Source organism: Bombina bombina, chromosome 2 (genome assembly GCF_027579735.1).
Source record: "Bombina bombina isolate aBomBom1 chromosome 2, aBomBom1.pri, whole genome shotgun sequence".
Taxonomy (NCBI): domain Eukaryota; kingdom Metazoa; phylum Chordata; class Amphibia; order Anura; family Bombinatoridae; genus Bombina; species Bombina bombina.
In genome coordinates, this window is record NC_069500.1 from 1068390031 (window position 1) to 1068416701 (window position 26671).

The following is a 26671-nucleotide window of genomic DNA, read 5'->3' on the forward strand; positions in this document are numbered from 1 at the left end:
ACCTGAATTTTTCGCCACTAACTTAGCTAATTGGAAAGCGGCATCGGTGATAAAAGAATTAGCCAGCTTTAGAGCGTGAATTCTATCCATGACTTCGTCATATTAAGTCTCCCTCTGGAGCGACTCCTCCAGCGCCTCAAACCAAAAAGCCGCTGCAGTAGTTACAGGAATAATGCAGGCAATTGGTTGAAGAAGGAAACCTTGCTGAACAAACATTTTCTTCAGCAAACCTTCCAATTTTTTATCCATAGGGTCTTTAAAAGCACAACTGTCTTCTATAGGTATAGTTGTACGCTTAGCAAGTGTTGAAACTGCTCCCTCTACCTTAGGGACCGTCTGCCATGCGTCCCGCCTGGGGTCATTTATGGGAAACATTTTCTTAAAGATAGGGGGGGGGGGGGGGGGGGAAATGGTACACCTGGTCTCTCCCACTCCCTAGTCACAATATCCGCCACCCTCTTCGGGATCGGAAACGCATCAGTGTATACAGGGACCTCTAAAAACCTGTCCATTTTACACAATTTTTCTGGGACCACCATGGGGTCACAATCATCCAGCGTAGCTAAAACCTCCTTAAGCAGGACACAGAGGTGTTCCAGCTTAAATTTAAACGCTAAAGAATCTGAATCTGCCTGCTGAGAAATTTTTCCTGTGTCAGAAATGTCTCCCTCTGACAGACCATCCCTCACTGCCACTTCAGAGTGTTGTGAGGGTACAACAGACAAATCATCCAAAGCTTCTGATTACTCATCCTCTGTTCTTAAAACTGAGCTATCACGCTTTTTTTGAAAACTGGCAGTTTGGATAGAAATGCCGCAAGGGAAATATCCATGACTGCTGCTAATTGTTGTAATGTAATAGGGCACAATGCGCTAGAGGTACTAGGCAACGCTTGCGCAGGCGTAACTGGTGTCGACACATGGGGAGAGGAAGGAGGACTATCTTCATTACCTTCCGTCAAGGAATCATCTTGAGCTACATTTTAAAGTGTCACTGCATGGTCATTAAAATGTTTAGATACCTTAGCACACTTTAAACACATCTGTAGGCTCAGACATGTTAGACAGACTTAGATAGCACTCAAATTCAGAAAAATACACTTTTTGAAAAAACGTTACTGTGCCTTTAAATAATAAAAAGCACACACTTTTTTACCAAATCTCAAAAAAACATCCGATCTTTATGAAATTTACACCATATGATCCTAATGCTTTGAAAATATTGCACACCAAGTTTCAAGCCAATTAACCCCTTATTGCCCAAACCGGAGCAAATTGAAGCTGGCCACCGGTTTAACACACTACCTTCCTTGGTGAATAGTTTTGGAACGAAAATAAGCCTCCCTGTAGTCCTCCTGCAATCTCTGGACTCTACATGTGAAGCTGCATGAAGTTGTCTTGTAAAAGAACTGCGCAATTGAGGCGCGAAAATTAGGCCCCCTCCATCTTCACTCCGGAGTTGTGGGGCCTTCCTAAGCCAAATTAGGTGTCTAAAATTATGCCAGGCGTATAAAAACCCCTAAAAAGTGTTCCAAACATAATAAACACTTGTGCAAATGTCAGATTATAGTAAAAAATAATCGATTTTCCCCATAACAGTGTCCACCAGTGATTTAAGCCCTTTTACCTAAGCCATCCTTCTATACTGAGTCTCAGAATATGGCTTACCTTCCCACATGGGGATTTCTATCAGTCTTCTAGCATTACCAAGTCTTGTTAGAAAAAAAGTGACTGAGCATACCTTATGCAGTTAAGCCTGCAAACTGTTCCCCCCAACTGAAGTTCTCCGGTACTCAACAGTCCTGTGTGGGAACAGCAATGGATTTTAGTTACAACATGCTAAAATCTTTTTCCTCTCAGCAGAAATCTTCATCACTTTCTGCCTCAGAGTAAATAGTACAAACCGGCACTATTTTAAAATAACAAACTCTTGATTGAAGAAATAAAAACTACAAATCTAACACCACATACTCTTTACCCTCCCGTGGAGATGCTACTTGTTAGAGCGGCAAAGAGAATGACTGGGGGGGCGGAGCCTGAGGGGAGCTATATGGACAGCCCTGCTGTGTGCTCTCTTTGCCACTTCCTGTAGGGATTGAGAATATCCCACAAGTAAGGATGAATCCGTGGACTGGATACACCATGTAAGAGAAAGCCGTGTTTACGGCGAAACATGTCAGGGGAGGTGGGGAGTTGATGGGCTCCTATTTTGTGTAATTTTAATCATAGCAAGAACTTAACTTAAAAACCAGATACAAATTCTGTTAGTCAACCCACGATCCTAGCTGGCGTTATTGAGCCGCATATAGTTATATGTAAAGACGGCTGTGGGGAGCTAATAGCTATATTGCTTTAACATGGACGGGCAGCTAAGCATTTTGTGGTAATATCGGTTGAATATGGGTTTACTTGGATAATTAATTCACTGTGATTAGAGTCTAACAAGACAGTTATTTCAGTAAATTTTACTGTTAACAAACATATTAGTGAATTATGACAAGTATAACTGGCACATAGTTGTCTCTAAGTATTCATTTAAGGATAAATTGGTGATAATTTTAGTGGTACATCAGTACTACCGTTTTGATTATATAAGCTAATCGCCATACAGACGAAGTGATACTAATTTTGGGTTTTGTCTACTGTATTAATAAGTAGCTTAGCCATTCCATAAGGGAACTGCTATCCCTTACACCAGATAAACCAGTACTAATTATATGTACAAAGTACAATTAGCATCATGTTATAATTTTAGTTGGAAACAAATATTACCTCTTAATTATTAATGGCATGAGAGGAATTTAGTTAACTGTGAAGCTACTATGGTAACATCTTGGTTCTGTGTAAGTTAATAATATTCATTAAAGCACCTTTAATTTTATGGCAAAGCAATTACAGTATTATAAACACTTGATGCCAATATCCTATTATATGTACATGGTATACCCCATTATACCATAAATCACTTCACAATAAGCAGGATACTATCTGGATATACAAAGCCTAAACTATTTTTGTTGATAATTGGTACACACACTATACCTTATTAGATTATAAACCACTAACCAGTTATAAGATAGTATTGTGATATACCCACTTTATACTAAGCCTGCCCATACCTGGGCTCTATCTTCCAAGGATTAATATCCCTCTATTGATTTGTGGATTAATATATATTTTGATATTTATTATCACCTTACCATTCTATCTGTCAGTTTATGCTGATTATCAAACAAACACCCAGTCCTCTGTTTTTCCCGTCCAGAATTTAAGTTAATCCAGTTCCTGCAATTTTTAAATGTATTGTCCTACCATTGATTTTAATAAGTCCCAATAAAAGTTAAATTTTATTTTACCTAGTTTCACCCGCTACTTAGTACTCTGACCATATTTCATTAATATAGGGAATAAGAGTGCTATCCAGCTGTACAATCCATTGGAGGTTTTTACCTCCTCCTTTTTCGTCTATAAGCCGTGTACAGAGCACCTAGTTACAACAACATCTGATATTATAATATTAGAGGGGTTAAATTGTTATTCACTCATCCCCTCTGATTATCGTTTATAATTATATTCCCTACTTCATTTCTCAGTAGTGCCATTGGGCTTTTGTTTCTTTTGCCATTTTGATTCTAACTAAAGCCTGACAAAATGCCTGAACGTCTGGAACATCCGCCAGACGCTTGTGCAAAAGAATAGACAGAGCAGAAACCTTTAAGGAACTAGCTGACAATCCTTTCTCCAACAAACGATTTTGGAAGGCCTAAGAGCCCTTGAGAGAGGTCCTATAGCATTCAGGGGACTCCTGGAGGAAGCTGGATGTCTCAGTCTGTAAAAGTTACTGCACAAAAAAGCGCTAAATTAGGCCCCTCCCACTCATAGTAACACAGTGGAAAGCCTCAGGAAACTGTTTCTAGGCAAATTTAAGCCAGCCATGTGGAAAAAAACTAGGCCCCAATAAAGTTTTATCACCAAAGTATATATAAAAATGTTTAAACATGCCAGCAAACGTTTTATATTGCAAATCTATAAGAGTATTACCTCAGAAAGTAAGCATGATACCAGTCGCTATTAAATCACTGTATTCAGGCTTACCTTACATAAATCTGGTAACAGCAGCATTTTCTAGCATTCACATCTTCTAGAAAAAATTTTAACTGCACATACCTCATAGCAGGATAACCTGCACGCCATTCCCCCGCTGAAGTTACCTCTCTCTTCAGTCATGTGTGAGAACAGCAATGGATCTTAGTTACAACCTGCTAAGATCATAGAAATCACAGGCAGATTGTTCTTCTATTTTCTGCCTGGGACAAAATAGTACAACTCCGGTACCATTTAAAATAACAAACTTTTGATTGAAGTAAAAAAAAAAAACCACTACGTTACACCACTTCTCTCTTACTACCTCCATGCTTGTTGAGAGTTGCAAGAGAATGACTGGGTATGGCAGTTAGGGGAGGAACTATATATCAGCTCTGCTGTCGGTGATTCTCTTGCAACTTCCTGTTGGGAAGGAGAATATCCCACAAGTAATGGATGATCCGTGGACTGGATACACCTTACAAGAGAAATCACTGCTACAATCTTTGTGCCACGGTTGTTATATCAGCTGGTTATTGCTAGGGTTAAAGGTGAAGCTTTCTTTACCACATTCTCTGTAGTATCACTAACACTCTTTAAAAATCAAAAGGTTAATGGCAAGTAAAGCTATTACATAAAAAAACCACACCAGTTATCACTAGTTGAAGGGAAAGTGAACACCTTGTAATTACATTTTTTTCTGTAGTTTTCCAATAGATTACTATATCAAGAGTGTCTGAATGTTAGAAGATACCAGACTTAAAGAAAAAGGGGGCAAAATAATGAAAGTTATGTAAAGAGCAGAAGATATATTTTTATCTATATATTTATTTATTAGTTGAAAGGTCCACTTTGTATCTAAATTCTATGTTGCAATGTTTGCTAATTTGTACTTTTAGGAATTATGAGATGTTGTTTTATAAATATCCATACTAATGTTTTTTTGTCAGAATTCCATTAAAGCGGGTACTGGTAGCACCTGTATTGTAATACAGGCATTACCAGTAGGTTTAAAAATATATGTAAGGGGTTAACGTCACATGAAGTTCTTCAGTAACATAATAAACTCACCTTTTTAATGCAGAAACTTTTTTTGGAGACTTCTTTTTAAGTTTTGGGAGGGAGCGGTCTTGCTCGAAGCCCTCATTATCAAGCAGCTGTCTCATAGCTATATTAGCAAGCTGTTCCATGAGTTTGAATGTCTCGATGATGTTGAGAAACACTGAAAAGTAATGTTCACTAGACCGTGTGCTGACCTTAATCATGTCGGGGAGAAGAAGAGTAGCCGTTTTTTCCAGCTGTGTTATATCCACCCATCGAATCACCAACTTAGCTAAGAAAAATAACAGTAGATTACAACATTATTCCAATTAATGATTTAGACATTTTAGAGGTGGTTGCAACTAGTAATTCCCAGTTTTAAAACCTAGTTCATAATGATAAAACTATCAGCTTACTTGAAAAATCTTAAACCGTTTCTAACTCCCTAAAAAAACAGAATTTATGCTTACCTGATAAATTACTTTCTCTTGCGGTGTATCCAGTCCACGGATTCATCCTTTACTTGTGGGATATTCTCATTCCCTACAGGAAGTGGCAAAGAGAGCACACAGCAGAGCTGTCCATATAGCTCCACCCCTCAGTCATTCAACCAAAGGTTAGGAAGAAAAAGGAGAAACCATAGGGTGCAGTGGTGACTGTAGTTTAAACAAAAAATTTTTACCTGACTTAAATGTCAGGGCGGGCCGTGGACTGGATACACCGCAAGAGAAAGTAATTTATCAGGTAAGCATAAATTCTGTTTTCTCTTGCAAGGTGTATCCAGTCCACGGATTCATCCTTTACTTGTGGGATACCAATACCAAAGCTTTAGGACATGGATGAAATGAGGGAACAAGACAGGTACCTTAAACGGAAGGCACCACTGCTTGCAAAACCTTGCTCCCAAAAATAGCCTCCGAAGAAGCAAAAGTATCGAATTTGTAAAATTTGGCAAAAGTATGCAGTGAAGACCAAGTTGCTGCCTTACAAATCTGTTCAACAGAAGCCTCATTTTTGAAAGCCCATGTGGAAGCCACTGCTCTGGTAGAATTAGCAGTAATTCTTTCAGGAAGCTGCTGGCCAGCAGTCTCATAGGCCAAACGGATGATGCTTTTCAGCCAAAAGGAAAGAGAGGTAGCAGTCGCTTTCTGACCTCTCCTCTTACCAGAATAGATAACAAACAAGGAAGATGTTTGTCTGAAATCCTTAGTTGCTTGTAAATAGAACTTTAAAGCATGAACTACATCAAGATTGTGTAATAGACGTTCCTTCTTCGAAGATGGATTAGGACACAGAGAAGGAACAACTATTTCCTGGTTAATATTCTTGTTAGAAACAACTTTAGGAAGAAAACCAGGCTTGGTACGCAAAACTACCTTATCTGCATGGAACACCAGGTAAGGTGAATCACACTGTAAGGCAGATAATTCTGAAACTCTTCGAGCAGAAGAGATAGCTATCAAAAACAAAACTTTCCAAGATAACAACTTAATGTCTATGGAATGTAAAGCTTCAAACGGAACCCCTTGAAGAACTGAAAGAACTAGATTCAAACTCCATGGCGGAGCCACAGGTTTATAGACAGGTTTGATTCTGACTAAAGCCTGAGCAAACGCTTGAACGTCTGGTACCTCTGCCAGACGCTTGTGTAACAGGATAGACAAAGCAGATATTTGTCCTTTTAAGGAACTAGCTGACAATCCTTTCTCCAATCCTTCTTGGAGAAAGGACAATATCCTGGGAATCCTAATCTTACTCCATGAGTAACCCTTGGATTCACACCAACAAAGATATTTCCGCCATATCTTATGGTAGATTTTCCTGGTGACAGGCTTTCTAGCCTGAATCAGAGTATCTATAACTGACTCAGAGAAACCACGCTTTGATAGAATTAAGCGTTCAATCTCCAAGCAGTCAGACGTAGAGAAACTAAATTTGGATGCTTGAACGGACCCTGTATCAGAAGATCCTGCCTCATTGGCAATGTCCATGGTGGGACAGATGACATGTCCATTAGGTCTGCATACCAAGTCCTGCGTTGTTCTGACGGGACGCCATCAGATCCAACTCTGGAGTGCCCCAAAGCTGAGTCAGCTGGGCAAATACCTCCGGGTGGAGTTCCCACTCCCCCGGGTGAAAAGTCTGACGACTTAGAAAATCTGCCTCCCAGTTGTCTACTCCTGGGATGTGAATTGCTGAGAGATGGCAGGAGTGATCCTCCGCCCACCTGATTATTTTGGTTACTTCCGTCATTGCTAGGGAACTCTTTGTTCCCCCCTGATGATTGACGTAAGCTACAGTCGTAATGTTGTCCGACTGAAATCTGATGAATTTGGCCGCAGCTTGTTGAGGCCATGCCTGAAGAGCGTTGAATATCGCCCTCAGTTCCAGAATGTTTATCGGGAGAAGAGTTTCTTCCCGAGACCATGAGCTTTCAGGGAGTCCCAGACCGCACCCCAGCCTAACAGACTGGCGTCGGTCGTTACAATGACCCACTCTGGCCTGCGGAAACATATTCCCTGAGACAGGTGGTCCTGAGACAACCACCAGAGAAGAGAATCTCTGGTCTCCTGGTCCAACTGAATTTGAGGAGACAGATCTGCATAATCCCCATTCCACTGTTTGAGCATGCATAGTTGCAGTGGTCTGAGGTGTATCCGAGCAAAAGGGACTATGTCCATTGCCGCTACCATTAGTCCGATTGTCTCCATGCATTGAGCTACAGATGGCCGAGGAATGGAATGAAGAGCTCGGCAAGTAGTTAACAGTTTTAACTTTCTGACCTCCGTCAGAAATATTTTCATTTCTACCGAGTCTATCAGGGTTCCTAGGAATGGAACTCTTGTGAGGGGGGAGAGAGAACTCTTTTTGACGTTCACCTTCCACCCGTGAGACCTCAGAAAGGCCAATCCGATCTCCGTGAGAAACTTGGTTCTTCGGAAAGTCGACGCCTGAATTAAGATGTCGTCTAGGTAAGGCGCCACTGCTATGCCCCGTGGTCTTAGAACCGCCAGGAGGGACCCTAGCACCTTTGTGAAAATTCTGGGAGCAGTGGCCAACTGGGTGGATCACTCCCATTGTATGTAGATCTTCTACACAGCGTAAAAACGCCTCTTTCTTTGTCTGATCTGTAGACAGACAAGAAATGTGGAACCTTCCCCTTGGAGGAGAGACCTTGAATTCTAGAAGGTATCCCTGGGCTACAATCTCTAATGCCCAAGGATCGTGTACATCTCTTGCCCAGGCCTGAGCGAAGAGAGAGAGTCTGCCCCCTACTAGATCCAGTCCCAGATCAGGGGCTACCCCTTCATGCTGTCTTGGTGGCAGCTGCAGGCTTTTTGGCCTGTTTACCCTTATTCCAGCCCTGGTAAGTTTTCCAGGTTGCCTTGGGCTGTGAAGCGTTACCCTCTTGCTTTGCAGCCGGAGAGGATGAAGCGGGGCCGTTCCTGAAATTGCGAAAGGAACGAAAATTAGCTTTGTTCTTTGTCTTAAAGGGCTTGTCCTGAGGGAGAGCATGGCCTTTTCCCCCGGTGATATCTGAAATAATCTCTTTCAATTCAGGCCCGAAGAGGGTCTTTCCTTTGAAAGGAATGTTCAAAAGCTTGGATTTAGACGACACATCGGCCGACCAGGACTTTAGCCATAGCGCCCTGTGTGCCAAAATGGCGAAACCTGAATTTTTCGCCGCTAACTTAGCTATTTGGAAAGCGGCGTCAGTGATAAAAGAATTAGCTAGCTTTAGAGCCTTAATTCTATCCATAATTTCCTCATATGAGGTCTCCGTCTGGAGCAAGTCTTCCAGCGCCTCAAACCAGAAAGCAGCTGCAGTAGTTACAGGAATAATGCAGGCAATAGGTTTTAGAAGAAAACCTTGTTGAACAAAAATTTTCTTAAGTAAACCCTCTAACTTCTTATCCATAGGGTCTTTAAAAGCACAACTGTCTTCAATTGGTATGGTTGTGCGTTTAGCATGTGTAAAAACAGCCCCCTCCACCTTAGGGACCGTCTGCCACGAGTCCCGCACGGGGTCAGGTATGGGGAACATTTTCTTAAAAACAGGAGGGGGAGCAAAGGGAACACCTGGTCTATCCCACTCCCTAGTAACGATATCCGCAATCCTCTTAGGGACCGGAAACGTATCCGTGTAAACAGGGACCTCTAGGTACTTGTCCATTTTACACAATTTCTCTGGGATCACCAAAGGGTCGCAGTCATCCAGAGTAGCTAATACCTCCCTAAGCAAAACGCGGAGGTGTTCTAGTTTAAATTTAAAAGCCAATGTATCTGAATCTGTCTGAGGAGGAACCCTTCCTGAATCAGAGACTTCTCCCTCAGACATCAAATCCCTCTCTCCCACTTCAGAGCGTTGTGAGGATATATCGGATACGGCTACTAAAGCGTCAGAATGCTCATAATTTGTTCTTAAAACGGAGCTATCACGCTTTGCGGGTAACATGGGCAGTTTAGATAAGAAGGCTGTAAGAGAATTATCCATGACTGCCGCTAAGTCTTGTAATGTAAAAGGGTTAGACGCACTAGAGGTACTAGGCGTCGCTTGCGCGGGCGTAACTGATTGTGACACTTGGGGAGAGGCAGACGGGCTACCCTCGTTACCTTCAGTCTGAGAATCATCTTGGGCCACATTCTTAAGTGCAACAATACGATCTTTAAAGTGTATAGACATATCAGTACAAGTGGGACACATTCTGAGAGGGGGTTCCACCATGGCTTCTAAACACATTGAACAAGGATTTTCCTTAGTGTCAGACATGTTTAATAGACTAGTAATATACACAAGCAGGCTTGGAAATCACTTTAATCAAATAAAAAACACAATTTGAAAAAAACGTTACTGTGCCTTTAAGAGATAAAAAGAGCACACAATTTTACAAAACAGTGAAAAATGCAGCAATTCTCCTGAAATTTTCACAGTATGTAGCTAAAGCCTTAATAAGATTGCACCACAAGTTTCAAAACGATTAACCCCTTAATGCCCAAACCGGAGCAGCCTAAAGCCAACACCCGGTTAAAAATAGTACAGCACCTTGCCACAGCCTTGCTGTGGCCCTACCTGCTCTTAGGGATCAGATTTGGGGGAATATAGCTTCTATAAGGCCCTCAAACAGCAGCAGGACCCTCCATGTGAAGCAGCATGAACTTCTCTGCAATTCTAACTGCGCATCTGAGGCGCAAAATTAGGCCCCTCCCACTCTACTCCGGAGCTGTGAGGCCTAGTAAATCACTCTTAAGTGAATAATTCTAACACCACATTCACTTTACCCTCCCGTAGAGAGACCCTAGTGCTTAGAGCCGGCAAAGAGAATGACTGGGGGTGGAGCTAGAGGGGGAGCTATATGGACAGCTCTGCTGTGTGCTCTCTTTGCCACTTCCTGTAGGGAATGAGAATATCCCACAAGTAAAGGATAAATCCGTGGACTGGATACACCTTGCAAGAGAAATATTGTTTTAGTGTCCCTTTAAGAAATGCTTCTGATTTGACAGTAAAGATTACTCACTTGCCTGTTCAAGTCTTGCCTTGTATTCTTATTTAAAGGGATAGGAAAGTCAAAATTAAACTTGCAATTTTAAGACACTGTTAAAATCACTTCTATTTTAAAAAGTGGTTTGTATCCATTGTTGAAAATTAATATGCACATACCCTTCACTAGTGGGAGCTAGCTGGTGATTGGTGCCTGCATAAATTTGACTCTTGTGATTGGCTAACTAGATTTGTCCAGTTAACTGCCAGTAATGCAATTCTGTTCCTTCATAAAGGATAACAAGAGAATGAAGCATATTTGATAATAAAAGTCAATTTTAATGTTGTTTAAAATTGTATGTTCTATCCGAATCATAAGGGTTTCCTCTGTCCTTTAAAAGGCTCTTTACTATAAGATTAGCCCCTTGAGTGCTAATGACGGCTCTCCGTCGCAGAGTTTCCCACTCTGGTGCTAACGATGGCTCAGAGCCATCTATAGCACTCTCCCACCTTAAGGGAGATCTGGGGGCTCCCACCCACTCCTACCCCGGCAATTGAGCCTATATAGTGACAGGCATCGCCGGGGCTACACGTTATGCAATGACGTGATGATGTCACCGTGCAACTTTATTTAAAATTAACAATGTTAAGTGTAGGAGAAGGGGGCATGCTGCTTAGAAGCTTTGTTCCTTGGTATCTTTTGTTAAAACGCATACCTAGGTAGGCTCAGTAGAAGCAGGCATATATGCCTTTTGTGATTGAATCACCTGATGTGTTCAGCTAGCTGCTAGTATAGCAGTGATGCTCCTTCAACAATGGATACCAAAAGTACAAACAAAATGTTATAATAGAAGTAAATTGTGAAAATGTTTATTAGAAAATGCATGCTCTATCTGAATCATGAAGGGAAAAAAATTGTGTTTCACGTCCCTTTAAGAAAAAAAGGGGTTGTGGTCTCTATCAACAATGTGGTAACATGAGCCCCTCATAAATACTGATACTTTGTATAGTACGTTTTGATCCAGTCGATCACAACTAGCATTAGGATACACGGCTATTTGAGCAGCACTCATTTTTTTAAAGGGGTTCCTTAACCCTGCATTTTAAAATTGCCACCAAACTCCACCTTCCTTCTCTGCAATCTCCTTTTAGGTTGTTTTTTTTTTTTGTGCACTCATGCTCAATGTAGCAACGACATATAGTGAGAGTCATCACACATGCACAGTAAGTGCTTTTAGCAAATCAATAAAGAGGAGGGGAATTTGAATAGTAATGGACCCTGCCACTTTCTGCTTGTATCGGCTTTGAAGCGCGAAAAGGAAATGTATGCTTACCTGATAAATTTATTTCTTTTACGATATGACGAGTCCACGGATTTCATCCTTACTTATGGGATAACGTCTCCTGTTTAGCAGGAAGTGGCAAAGAGTACCACAGCAGAGCTGTATATATAGCTCCTCCCTTCCCTCCCACTCCAGTCATTCGACCGAAGTTAGGGAGAGAAAGGAAAAGCCAAAGGTGCAGAGGTGACTGAAGTTTAACAAAAATAATTACCTGTCTTAGAAATGACAGGGAGGGTCGTGGACTCGTCATATCGTAAAAGAAATAAATTTATCAGGTAAGCATAAATTTCCTTTTCTTTTACAAGATATGACGAGTCCACGGATTTCATCCTTACTTATGGGATACAATACCAAAGCTATAGGACACGGATGAAAGGGAGGGACAAGACAGGAACCTAAACGGAAGGCACCACTGCTTGAAGAACCTTTCTCCCAAAACCAGCCTCAGATGAAGCAAAAGTGTCAAATTTGGAAAATTTGGAAAAAGTGTGAAGAGACGACCAAGTTGCAGCCTTGCAAATCTGTTCAACAGAAGCATCGTTTTTAAATGCCCATGAAGAAGCCACAGCCCTAGTGGAATGAGACGTAATTCTTTCAGGAGGCTGCTGTCCCGCAGTTTCATATGCCAGATGGATGATACTCTTCAGCCAAAAAGAAAGAGAGGTAGCCGTAGCTTTCTGGCCCCTACGCTTTCCACAAAAAACAATGAATAATGAAGATGATTTACGGAATTCCTTAGTCGCTTGCAAGTAAAACTTCAGGGCACGAACCACGTCCAAATTATGTAACAGACGCTCCTGCTTAGAAGAAGGGTTAGGACACAAGGAAGGAACAACAATTTCCTGATTAATATTTTTGTTAGAAACAACCATAGGAAGGAAACCAGGTTTGGTACGTAAAACCACCTTATCAGAATGGAAAATAAGATAAGGCGAGTCACATTGTAACGCAGAAAGCTCGGAAACTCTACGAGCAGAAGAAATAGCAACCAAAAATAAAACCTTCCAAGATAACAACTTAATATCTATGGAATGCATGGGTTCAAACGGAACCCCTTGAAGAACATTAAGAACTAAATTCAAACTCCAGGGTGGAGCAATTGGTCTAAACACAGACTTGATTCTGGTCAAAGCCTGACAAAAAGACTGAACATCTGGAACATCTGCCAAATGCTTGTGTAGTTAAATCGACAAAACAGATCTCCAAGCAGTCAGCTGCAGAGAAACTAGATTCGGATGTTGGAAGGGTCCCTGAATGAGAAGGTCCTGCCTCAATGGAAGCTTCCACAGCGGCAGAGAGGACATGTCCACTAGATCGGCATACCAAGTCCTGCGAGGCCACGCAGGCACGATTAAAATTACCGAAGCCCTCTCCTGTTTGATCCGTGCAATCAACCGGGAAAGGAGAGCAAACGGTGAAAACACATAAGCTAGCTTAAACGACCAAGGCACTGCCAAGGCATCTATCAGTTCGGCCTGAGGATCCCTTGACCTGGATCCGTATCTTGGGAGCTTGGCATTCTGACGAGACGCCATCAGATCCAACATCTGAGAATCAGGGTGGCAAAGACCTCCGGATGGAGTTCCCACTCCCCCGAATGAAACGTCTGTCTGCTTAAAAAGTCAGACTGAAAACGGATGAATTTGGCCGAAGCCAACTGAGGCCAAGCCTGAAGCGCATTGAATATTGCTCTCAATTCCAGAACATTGATTAGAAGCAGAGACTCCGACCGAGTCCACACACCCTAAGCCTTCAGGGAATTTCAGACTGCACCCCAACCTAGTAGACTGGCGTCCGTTGTCACTATCACCTAGGAGGGTCTGCGGATGCACGTCCCTTGGGACAGATGATCCGGCGACAACCACCAAAGAAGAGAGTCTCTTATCTCCTGATCCAGATCTATCTGAGGAGACACATTTGCATAATCTCCATTCCTCTGCCTGAGCATGCTGAGTTGTAGCAGTCTGAGATGAAAACGAGCAAATGGAATGATGTCCATTGCCGCCGCCATTAATCCAATTACCTCCATGCACTGAGCCACTGATGGCCGAGGATTGGACTGAAGGGTTCGGCATGTATTCGGAATCTTTAAATTTCTGACCTCTGTCAAGAAAATTTTCATGGATATGGAATCTATCAGAGTTCCCGAAAAGGCAACCCTTGTCTGTGGAATTAGTGAACTCTTTTCTAGATTCACCTTCCACCCGTGAGTCCTCAGGAAGCACAGAACCATGTCTGTATGAGACTTTGTCAGATGGTAAGACAACGCCTGGATCAGAATATCGTCTAGATAAGGCGCCACTGCAATACCCCGCGGCCTGAGAACTGCCAGAAGAGACCCTAGAACCTTGATGAAGATCCTGGGTGCTGTGGCCAACCCGAAGGGAAGAGCCACGAACTGAAAATGTTTGTCCAGGAAGGCAAACCTTAGGAACTGATGATGATCCTTGTGGATAGGAATATGAAGGTATGCATCCTTCAAGTCCACGACGGTAGTCATATATTGACCCTCCTGGATCAATGGTAGAATTGTTAGAATAGTCTCCATCTTGAAAGATGGGACTCTGAGAAACTTGTTTAGACTCTTGAGGTCTAAAATGGGTTTGAACGTTCCCTCTTTTTTGGGAACCACAAAAAGATTTTAGTAAAACCCCTGCCCCTGTTCCAGTATTGGAACGGGACGAATTACTCCCATAGTAGAGAGGTCTTTTACACAACGTAAGAACGCCTCTCTTTTTATCTGGTCTACAGACAATCGTGAAAGAAGAAACCTCCCCTTTGGGAGAGAATTTTTGAATTCCAGTTGATACCCTTGGGACACCATTTCCAGTGTCCAGGGGTCCTGAACATCTCTCACCCAAGCCTGGGTGAGAGAAAGTCTGCCCCCTACTAGATCTGGTCCCAGATCGAGTGCAGCCCCTTCATGCTGTCTTGGGAGCAGCAGTGGGCTTATTGGATTGTTTACCTTTGTTCCAAGCCTGGTTGGGTGTCCAGACGGCCTTGGCTTGAGCAAAATTCCCTTCCTGTTTAGTGGAAGAAGAAGTGGGGACTCCTTTGAAGTTCCGAAAGGAACGAAAATTATTTTGTTTACCTCTCAGTTTAGCTGCTTTATCCTGAGGTAGGAGATGACCCTTACCTCCCGTACTGTCAGAAATTATTTCTTTCAAGTCAGGCCCGAATAGGGGTTTCCCTTTGAAAGGAATAGCCAAAAGCTTTGACTTAGATGACACATCAGCAGACCAAGACTTTAACCATAACGCTCTGCGCGCTAAAATGGCAAATCCGGCATTCTTAGCCACCAACTTGGCAATCTGAAAGGCGGCGTAGGTAATAAAAGAATAAGCCAGCTTAAGAGTCTTAATTCTATCTAAAATTTCCTCTAAAGGAGTCTCAGTCTTAAGAGACTCTTCTAAGGCGTCAAACCAGAAGGGCGCCGCAGTTGTGACTGGCACAATGCAGTCCGTCGGTTGTAACAAAAAAACCCTGATGAATAAATAACTTCTTTAGAAGACCCTCCAATTTTTTATCCATAGGGTCTTTGAAAGCACAACTGTCCTCAATAGGAATAGTAGTACGCTTAGCCAGGGTAGATATAGCTCCCTCCACCTTAGGGACTGTTTGCCAAGAGTCCTGGACGGTGTCAGCTATAGCATACATTTTCTTAAAATTAAGAGAAGGTGAGAACGGGATACCCAGTCTTTCCCATTCCCGCATAATAATTTCTGAAATTCTATTAGGAACCGGAAAAACATCAGAGTAAGTAGGCACTTCTAAATATTTGTCCATTTTACACATTTTCTCTGGTGGAACCACAATAGGGTCACAGTCATCCAGAGTCGCTAAAACCTCCCGAAGTAACAGGCAGAGGTGTTCAAGCTTAAATCTAAATGACATTACGTCCGAGTCCGTCTGAGGTAATGCACTTCCCGAGTCGGAAAGTTCCCCCAATCAGATCCCTGAGGATACATCGGAAATAGCCAACAAAGCATCAGAGGTCACAGTATTCACATTGACTTCTGTCCTGCTGCGTTCGCCCTGTAACACTGCAACTTAGATAAAACCTCTGTAAGGGTAGATGACATAACTGCAGAGTAAATGAAGAACTCGCGTGGTCGCTTGGGTGGGCATTAAAGGTTGTGACGCTTGGGGAGAAATTGGCGGCATACCCTGATTCTCATCAGACTGAGAATCATCCTTAGGCACACTTTCCTTAAAGAAAATCTGCTCTTTACATTGTAAGGCCCTTTCAGTACATGAGGGACAAAAAGTAAGAGGGGGTGAGGAGGCGGAGCTTGGCCGTGATTGAACATGGCCGCATAGTGTTTGAGCTCCAGCACCACTCTTCCCTATCAGCCCTCTTGGGAACCACCACCCTGACAAAACCTGACCCAAAAAGCCAGATGGGGTAAACTGTTTGCCCGGATCCTTCCGACACAGCAAAATCACGCCTGGATCTACCGCAACAACGGACCCGGGTCAAAAGCACGCCACCCCCTTCACATGGAGCTGCTGACACCGGCTTCTTAAACCACAACATACCGGTTACACTGGGGAGGCTCTATGTCACCAGAAGGCATCTTTTCTAAGCGGCTCTAGAGACAAGCAGAAACGACGAGGGTTCCGTCATGCTAAACAACCCCGGTCGCCATCTTTGATTCCGGGCCCACTATGCTCGCATCCTAACGCAGCATGACGGTACAGGCTTTACAACAGATCTGAGGGTGAGAGGGGAGCGGATCGATAGAGTGTTAAGGGTACTGCCTAATCTTGATAACTAGCCCACCTTATTATACATTACATCCACATCGTCCAAGGTTATGGGAGATAGAGGAGAAGGGAAAGTGCAGCCCCACAAAGCAGTGTAAAAGGGTTAACCTCCTAGATGCCAACTAGAAAACGTGCTGCTTGATCATAAGCCCTAACCCAAATCCTAAATCCCTGAAAGGGAGAAGTATTATATATAAATAAGATTAAGCAGACCATTATAAAAGAGGGTATTATATGTTTACAAAGACCATCTCAGCCTACAGAAAAAGGCATTGTGAGCTTTATATCCTTTGAAATCATACTATAATTCACATTTTTGCTACCTTTAATTTCATTTAATTGTCTCACAATTACTGGTGAAAATGTCGTCTAGGAGACCAGCAAAGTCAGATAAAAATGGAAAACCTGCCTCACAGACGTCATCTGTGTCTGCCTTTTTCTCTCCATCAGACCATGGAAAAATGAACACCCCCCCCCTCGCCAATAGAGCTCTCACAGAGTGCTCCAGTTCAAACAGCAATCCCCTCTTTGGACCAATCTATAACACAACAGCAACTCTCTACCCTACAAGCCACCATAGAAAAATTACCATCCAAATCTGATATAGCTGACTTGAAATCCTTTATACAGTCAGAAATCTCTACTGTCAAAAAAGAAATTAACACCTTAGGCGCCAGAATTGAAGATCTAGAAGAAAGCCAAGAGGTGATCAACTCCATGTTAAATAATACAGAATCAGGCCTATCACAGCAGGCCTCTTTAATCCACACTCTACAAGACAAGGTGGAGGACTTGGAAAATAGGAGTAGGAGAAATGATCTGAGAATACGTGGCATTCCAGAAGATGTTTCGGCAGAAGATCTCCACCCCTACTTAACAAGTCTCTTCAACTATATCACCAAGTCCTCCACCTTCACTGATTCTGATATAGAAAGGGCTCATAGGGCCTTACGGCCTCGCCCTAAACCTGCTGCGCCTCCAAGAGATGTGGTTGTCAGAATGCTACACTATAAAGATAAAGAATCTATCTGGTCGAATGCGAGAAATATCCACCCCCTGTCATTCAAGGACAAAGACCTACAAATCTACCAGGACCTATGCCCAACCACTATTGAACGGCGGAAATCCTTGAAATTCATAACTTCAGTGTTACAGGAACATAAACTTCAGCCTGCTTATACCACATGACGGTAGATTGTTGATATATAGAGAGTCTTCGGACTTGGACACTCTCTCCAGGTCACTGGGCCTAACATTTGTTGTTCCACCCCCACCTACCGATGAAGAGAGCAGCTCCAGAAGTCTACCCAAAAACAAAATGTCTTCAAGCTCACGCTCAAGTTGGTCTTCTGTCCCACTAAAGCATAAGAATCATAATTTGTCTGCTCGACAGAGTCCTCCACCTTGACCTCCTTCTTTGCTCGGATTGGAAGATCCTCTGGTCTAGCTACAGATAAGTAAAAGTACATCTTCTTAACTGGCATAACCCCTTTTTTCTAACAGGAACTGCCTCTAAGTGAACTTTTAAGGGATAGAGTATATGTTGATAAGATGTAATGCCTTCCTCTTCTCTCATTATTGTTTCTGAAAAGCTTTCAGTCACCCGGTTATTTTAAGCTCCCCGTTGGTTGGAATGCTCTAACTTAATTGAATATGTTCATGTTATGTTGCACGTCATGTTTTAGCGCTGATTAACGGAGAAAGTTATGATTGATGCCCTCCCCGCCACTTTTGGGACTTTCATCTCTGACATAGTATGCCTCACTCACAACTTAATGTCAAACCTTAAAAGGCTCGTTTAAGATTCGCCCATAGAAAACCATATGTTAGATGATACACACGGCTCTCAAAATAAAGACCTACCACCAATAATGACAACACATAGAACTAACTACCTCCTAATTCACATCAGGGAGGGGTATTGCCTATATAGTCATGATCGTCCACTGAACCCTGTAAGATTTATCATATTACACCTTCTAGACTAAGGTGAGGTGGAGGTCATTCTAACATGAATGGGCTGCTGGGGAGGAGGGGTCACTCCTCCCTGGAATCCGTCGTTTAAACGACAATAATGATCTTATCATGTTTTAAATTGTGTTCTCATAGTTGTTGTTTATTATTCTATGTTGAATTGTTTTTTTGTTTTTTGTTGTTTGGGTCTGGGCAACGACACACCATATACTACATGCTTTCTCCATTGACTCCCTATTGTATTTCTCAGAAATAACTAAGATAAAGTCTAGCAAATCAAAATTCCTTACATATGGCCTCGCAATCTAGCAAAGGTGTTAGCAGAAACATAAATTTTATAACCATAAATACCAAAGGCCTAAATTCTCCCCGAAAAAGAACAGCAGCAATAGGTGACTTTAAGAGGAAAAAGGGAGATATAATTCTTCTACAAGAAACCCACTTCCTGAAAGGGAAAGAACCCAAAACATTCCAATATAAATATGGTAAAAGTTATTATGCGTCTCACCCTCAAAAAAAAATACAAGGAGTGGGCATCCTGATTAGGAAGGGAATCCCATTTCAGGAAATCTCCATCAATAGAGATAGAGAGGGCAGATACATTATTTTAACAGGTCTCTTGTATGGCATCCCCATCACAATAGTCTCGATTTATGCACCACATACAAAACAACATTCCTTCCTTAAAAAAGTATCGAACGCAGTAATAGAGCTCCAAAAAGGCACATTACTATTGGGTGGAAATCTCAATATGCCATTAAACCCTAAATTGGATAGTTCCACTCACACTGCATCCATCTCAAAAACTAATATTAGGAAATCGAACAATATCCTGAGACAAATGGGCTGCTTAGACGTCTGGAGGACAGTGAATCTAGATACTACAGACTATACATTTTACTCCTTCCCCCACAAAATATACAGCAGACTTGATTATATATTCACGGACATAACTAGCATGAGCTTGGTAAGGTCTACCAGCATCTCTTCGATAACATGGTCAGACCATGCGGGAGTTAGCTGTGCTCTAGAATGGCCCTCTAAGCCTATAAAAAACTATATCTGGAAACTAGACGACAGTCTACTAACAGATCCCACCATTAAGTTGAAAATACAAAATAAGATAGACGACTTTTTCACACATAACGTACACACAGACACATCCCCACAAAACAACTGGGAAGCCCACAAATGCACTATTAGAGGCGAACTAATAGCATGCAAAGCATATCTTTCTAAACTAAAGAGAGAGGCAATTACCAACCTCATAAAAGAAATATCACAATTAGAGGGAACCCACAAAGCAAACCCCAAGGATACAATCACCCTACAACTCCTACAGACTAAACGTTTCAATCTTGCCTCTATTATTGGAAAGGAACAGAATAGAAAAGCCCTTTTTATTAGACAATATTCACACGCGGACTTTAATAAACAAGGCCGTGCGCTAGCCAGATACATTAAAAAAAATCAAAATCTAATTATATTCTTCACATAAAGGACAACAAGGGTAAATCACACCGGTCAACACAGGCAATTGCAGAGACATTTAGGAGATACTACCAAAATTTATACAACTTACCAATCTCTTCCCAGAGCGAACGCCCAAAAACCTCAACACGACAACAACTCATCACAGAATATCTTTCCGATTTAAACCTCCCCAAAATAACTCAACTACAAAAGGAAGCACTAGATGAACCTTTCTCACTAGAGGAACTACAAATAGTAATTAGAAATCTCCCAACTAGCAAAGCCCCAGGTCCTGACGGTTACACGTACAAATATTTCTCAACATTCGCTGAACAATTATCTACACATCTATTACAATATTTTAACTCCATAGATTCTAACCACCCCTTCCCGGATTCGGCCCTTGAAGCTCATATAACCATACTATTGAAACCCCAAAAACCTTCAGAAGAAACCACTAGCTACCGCCCAATCTCTTTACTAAATACAGATATCAAGATGTACTCGAAACTATTGGCTAATAGAATTAACGTCCTGTTACCTGATCTTATTCATCCCGACCAGGTGGGTTTCGTAGTAGGAAGGGAAGCTAAAGATAACACGGTCAGAGCCCTTAACACAATCTTTTATGCACAAGACCATAAATTGCCGCTGATAACACTGTCTATTGATGCCGACAAGGCTTTTGACCGGGTCGCATGGGATTATTTGCAACTCACACTCCAGGCCATGGGATTTGGGGAGGGGGTGATACATAGAATATTCGCCTTATACACTAACCCTAGCGCTAAAGTATTAATAAATGGGACCCTGTCGAGATCGTTCAAAATTTCTAACGGGACACGGCAGGGATGCCCACTATCCCCCTTGTTATTCACCTGTGTAATCGAGACGCTAGCCGCCAAAATTAGATCCCATCCAAGTATTAAAGGAGTCACAATAGATAACCAGCAATACATCATATCCTTATTCGCGGATGACCTACTATTTACTTTGACTAATCCTGAGGTGTCACTGCCCTTGTTGGTTGGGGTGTTCCATGACTTCCATGTCTTGTCAAACTTTCTGGTTAATATCTCCAAGTCCGAAATACTAAACGTTTCATTTGATCCCCATAAAAAGGAGACACTAGAAAACTTACACCATTTAAATGGAACAAACATTGCCTTAAATATCTAGGAATCTACCTAGCCACATCCGTAGAGGCGTTAATTCAACTCAATTACGAAAAGATTAAATTTGAGGTAGTTAGAGACCTATCAGCTTGGAGATCAAAAAAGTTGTCTTGGTTGGGTCGTATCAACCTAATAAAAATGAACATATTCCCCAGAATATTATATATTCTTCAGACCCTGCCAATTCCTTTACCAGAAAAATATTTAAACTCTTTACAACGAGCCCTTAGTGACTTTACATGGCATAAAAAACATCCTAGAATCAATAAAACTATTATGTCAATGCCTAAAATACAGGGCGGACTGGGTCTGCCTAATTTAACCTACTATAGATACGCAGTATTCTTACAAAGAATTGTGGACTGGAACGTCCATAAAAAGTACAAACGATGGGTGGATATGGAGCATGGAATGGCACGATCACAGAACCTTAGCAGACCATGCTGGTCCTTCAAATCACCAAAACTCACACCTTCTTGGTCAAGTATCACCATAGCAGAAACCTACAAATTATGGAATAAGATATTAATCCTTTTTCCAAATCTTTCTTCCAGACCCTCCCCATTAACATCTCTTATAACGAATGGAGAACTTGACATAGGACCTAGAATAGGTAAACACTCCTACCCTTCTCATCTCCATGATTTCCCAGTCTACTGGGTCGTTCAAAACGAACAGATCAAAACACAAACAGAACTAGTACAGCAAGGCTTTTCCTGTCTGAATAATTGGTTTATGTACAGGCAAATCCATAATTTTCTTACGACCCCTACGCAATCCCCAAATATGACTAGACCTCTGACTACATTCGAACAATTATGCATCAGATCTCCCCCAATTCGTCACACTCTATCATTAATATACAAAATATTAATCACACCATTCCCAGGATGTCCCATCCCATACTTAGAGAGCTGGGAAAAAGACCTAGGAATAATAATTCCACAACACATAAGGTTGAGGATAATTAACACAACACTAAAAACCTTTATCTCTACAGCCACTACAGAAATTAACTTGAAGCTACTCCATAGGTTGTATTACTCACCTCAAATATTACACCGTCTCTTTCACAAAACTAAAAACAAATGCTGGCGTTGTGGCCACGTAAATAGTGGTATGGCCCACATGTGGTGGTGGTGTACGGCCATCCAAAACTTATGGAGATTGGTTATATCCGAAATAGAGGACATACTTGAAACACAATTCCCTTTGGATCCCCTACTCTGGCTATTAAACAAACCCCCTAAAATAAAACACACACCCTCTCTCAAGCTATTTTTCATAATGTCAAACAGTATAAAATTCTTGATAGCCAAAAATTGGAGGTCAAAAGATCCTCCCACTGTAGAAATGTGGGTGCATAGGGTATCTGAACTAATTCACCTTGAAGAGCTGTACTACTTAAAAACGGACAGGATGGAGATATACTCGGAGATCCTAACAACATGGGAGACATATCTTAAAGATGGCTAGATGTGTCTGGTATTTAATAATAACCATGTGGGGAACTAGGCATATCCATTTAGTAGATCAAACCTTTATATAATATGTAGCACGAGGGTATGGAGGCTATGAATACTTATTATAATTTCTGCTATAATTTATTTTTTGAGAAATAATTTATATTGATGTGTGTTGGTTGTCCCAGCCCAAGGTTAAGTTATTAAAATTGAATCCGCTCAAAACATAACATGTTGTACCTTACCTTATATGTCTCACTTCGGAGCTGCGTCTCCATAACTTGTAACTTTATTATTATAATTTTTAAATAAAGCTGATTCAAAAAAAAAAAAAGTAAGAGGGGGTTCCACAATGGCATCTAAACACATAGAACAAGTAGTTTCCTCAAGTTCAGACATGTTAAACAGACTAGCAATAGCAATAATAGTCGTTCTTTACTTGATATATTGAGCTCTGAAGTCAAATTACATAGACAAAAATTTTGAACTAAAAAGTGTACTGTGCCTTTAAATAATAAAAGCGCAACAATTTTTCTGTTAGCAGACAAAAACAAAGTTTGCAGCAATAAAAAATGCCCTTATGTGCCCAAAATAGCTTAACAATATTGTACCACTTGGTAATTATTTTATATATCAATTTATATCAACTTTTATCGGTTTTATCAATTTATCTCAATTTAGGCCCCTGCACCTCACCACAGCTCTGCTGCGGCGCCTACCTGCCCCCAGATCACACTGATTCAGCCTAAGTATCCTTCGTACAAGAACAACGTAGGCCCTTGCAGCTGATCCGGATAAATGTTGCGCACCTGAGCACGCAAAATTAGGCCCCGCCCACCGTGGGCGTAACGCGAGCCAAACTGAAAACCGCATGGGAGTAAAACAACATGTCGGATTCTCACAACGTTAAAGCCATGTGCCCCTCCATACTCTCAATAATAAACGCAATGAAACAAAGCCCTCTCTCAAGACAGTTACAATGAAATAACCATTACAGCCCTTAGGCAGAAACCGCATCTCCCAGTGTCTAGCCCACACTGCTTTTTATACACATAAGTGAAAAACATACTGATATCCAAATAACGTTTGCATCAAGCAATCATTTTAAAAAGGGAATTTCAGGTACACCATTTCCATACATACAGTGCATACTGCTTACCCCTCCCCAGATAGGGAATACTGTCAGCCTGTTCTGATGTATCAAGTCTCCCCAGAAACAAATGACTGAACATACCTCAATGCTGCTTGATACCGTTCTCCACACTGAAGATATTTCTTTACACTACCTTCAACTGTTCTGGGGGAACCAGCAGGATCTTAGATAACGTTTGCTAAGATCATCAACATTAGGGCAGAAAATAAGATGTCTCCACTCCTCTTGGGAAGTAATTGACTGACGATTTCTCCCTGAGAAAAATAGTACTCACTGGCACCATTTTAAAATAAAAAACTTCTTGATTGAAGAATCTAAACTTACACCTCACTTTACCTCTTCCTATCACTAACACAGGCAAAGAGAATGACTGGAGTGGGAAGGATGGGAGGAGCTATATATACAGCTCTGCTGTGGTGCTCTTTGCCACTTCCTGCTAAACAGGAGGCGTTATCCCAAAAGTAAGGATGAAATCCGTGGACTCGTCATATCTTGTAAAAGAAAGTTTATTTTTTTGAACGGAGCAGCAGCATCTACTCAACATAAGAATTTTATTTAAAATAAAATTAATGATGGGTGCGGAGCTAACCGTCAGAGTGAATAGCAGCAAGGAGACTGAGTTCTACAAAGAAAAGTATATAAAAACCTTTTATAGGCATCAAAAAACAATTGTAAATAGGAGAAATTGGTGGCAGCTACACTTATTACCAGGCTGGATGATCCGGTAGCGATATTTGTGGGAAAAAAAGCGCTATGAAAACTCCTAATACTGCAAGGCGGATACAGCCTTAGGAAAGACCGCGGCTGCCGCCTATACCGGAACTTGAAAGTGGGCCTAGACTCTGCAAAACCCCAGGATAACACCCAGCACCATCCAAAGCACAACAGACTACAAGGGGTAAGCACAGCAAAACACCAGATTGCAGGGAATATAACAACAGAGGCAGGCCAGGATCTCCATTTAAGCAGAACATCCACTACCTGCAAATCTAGGCAGCCTAAAGGAGACAGTAAGCTTAGTGCCACTTGAGGCCCATCATTAATCTCCCTCTGTTAAGAAGATTTAGAGGACATAATATTGAATGAAAACAGGGGGAAGCTAAACAAACAGAAAGGAATCGGTCATATATAGCATTATCTGTGCTCACACACAGGAGAGACTTGGAGAGGCGGGAAAAGAGCCATCTTTAATACCAACAGACACAAAAGCTTTTGCATGGATTGTAGAAACTGTACCTCATTGAAACTTATCTGTTGAAGAAGAAATAAGTGATTGATATATAACCTACAGTTTATTAGAGAATATGCTCTGCTAGATTAGCAACCCCCCAGGGTTGTCCTTTTGGGAAATAAATACTACTCCTCCTGCCCCGCTACTGAAACAATAAGTGACAGTGGGAAGTTAGGAGAAGAGACATTGGAAAAGGACAACTAGCTCTTAGTAGCTGTGACGACTTAAAGGGAAGAAGCACAGCAGACAATACTCCTCACTGAAAGCATAAGTGAGGTCAAAGTCACCATGATACAATATATTATGTTCTAAAGGTGGAAGCATAGGATCAGCGGCAATACGATGTAAAACCTGATTCACAAGGTTCAGGAATACCTGTTATACTCATCATTATTTCTGGATAGAAGGTTTGAATATAATGAACACTATTGTATGAGATATTGAAATAATTGTATTGTTATCTACATCTGCATTTTTGTTTTGAAATGTTATATTATTTGACATATGCTAATAAAGGTATTTTCAACCAAAAAAATTTAGAAGCTTCATTATAAAAATAAAATTAATGACAATTTTCTGTGTGCGACTTTGGTGGCATTTTGTCTTGCAGTACTAAGCAGCCAAATGCTCAGTACTCAGGTACATTATTCTGTGTAGCAGGCATTAAAGGCCGAGGTACAGTGCACCCTTTACAAGCAATATGTATAGAGAGTGCCGTGTTATGCCGTGTTTTGGTTTCAAGGGTTCATCGTCTTAATAGGAAATAAGGGACTAAATTGCGCACATGTGAAATAGAGCATTTTTTGCAAGTCATTGTTACTAGACTATAGCTAAACACACACAAGTGCCCAAATGATGTATGATGCATATTCAAATGGGTGCTCGCACAGTAAAATAATTTAATTTAATTGTATAAATATGTCAGTCCCTTTTCCCACAAACTGCTGTTATAGTATGTTGAAAACTCCTTCTGTGTGCAGTCTCAGAGGGTTAGCCCCCAAATCCCCTGATCTGTGCAATATGAAAGTTCACTTTTCCATTTATAAACCACTGGTACAGAATATTCAGTTAGTTAAGTGACTCACCACCTCCTTACTTCTTGGGTGCCGTCCTTTTTTGCTCACCAGGATGCTGGTTAACCAGTAGTGTGGTGCCGCCGTCGAATCTCTGCCCCTTGTTGGTGGTTAAAAAACTTCTTTCAGGAGTTACAATGTCCTTGCAGTGTGGTGTTGTACTCATGCAGTAAAAAAGGGGTTTATTAAGTGCTGATTCACTTAATGTGCTCACTGTGGCCTCAGCTGCGAATTATCCAATGAAAAAATGTTGTCAGGAGCACCAAAAAGTAAATTGAAAAGACTTGCTTTATTATTTTTGTGAATAAAACAAAACAAAAAGGGTTAACTAAACCCCAGGGCTAGGATTAAGGCAGACGCCGAAACCGGTCAGCCTTTTTGTTTTCTGTGTTTCTAAGGTTATTTATCACTCTTACC

At 41.5% G+C, this 26671-nt stretch overlaps 1 protein-coding gene across 1 annotated transcript in view; it reads right to left on the bottom strand.

Annotated features, from left to right (window-relative positions):
• TBC1D9 (TBC1 domain family member 9) overlaps positions 1–26671 on the bottom strand; it is a 512458-nt gene that overhangs the window by 237924 nt on the left and 247863 nt on the right. Inside the window, exon 5 of the mRNA XM_053703695.1 lies at positions 5154–5415. Within this exon, the coding sequence (XP_053559670.1) occupies positions 5154–5415 (262 nt within the window). The remainder of the gene's footprint in view (positions 1–5153; positions 5416–26671) is intronic.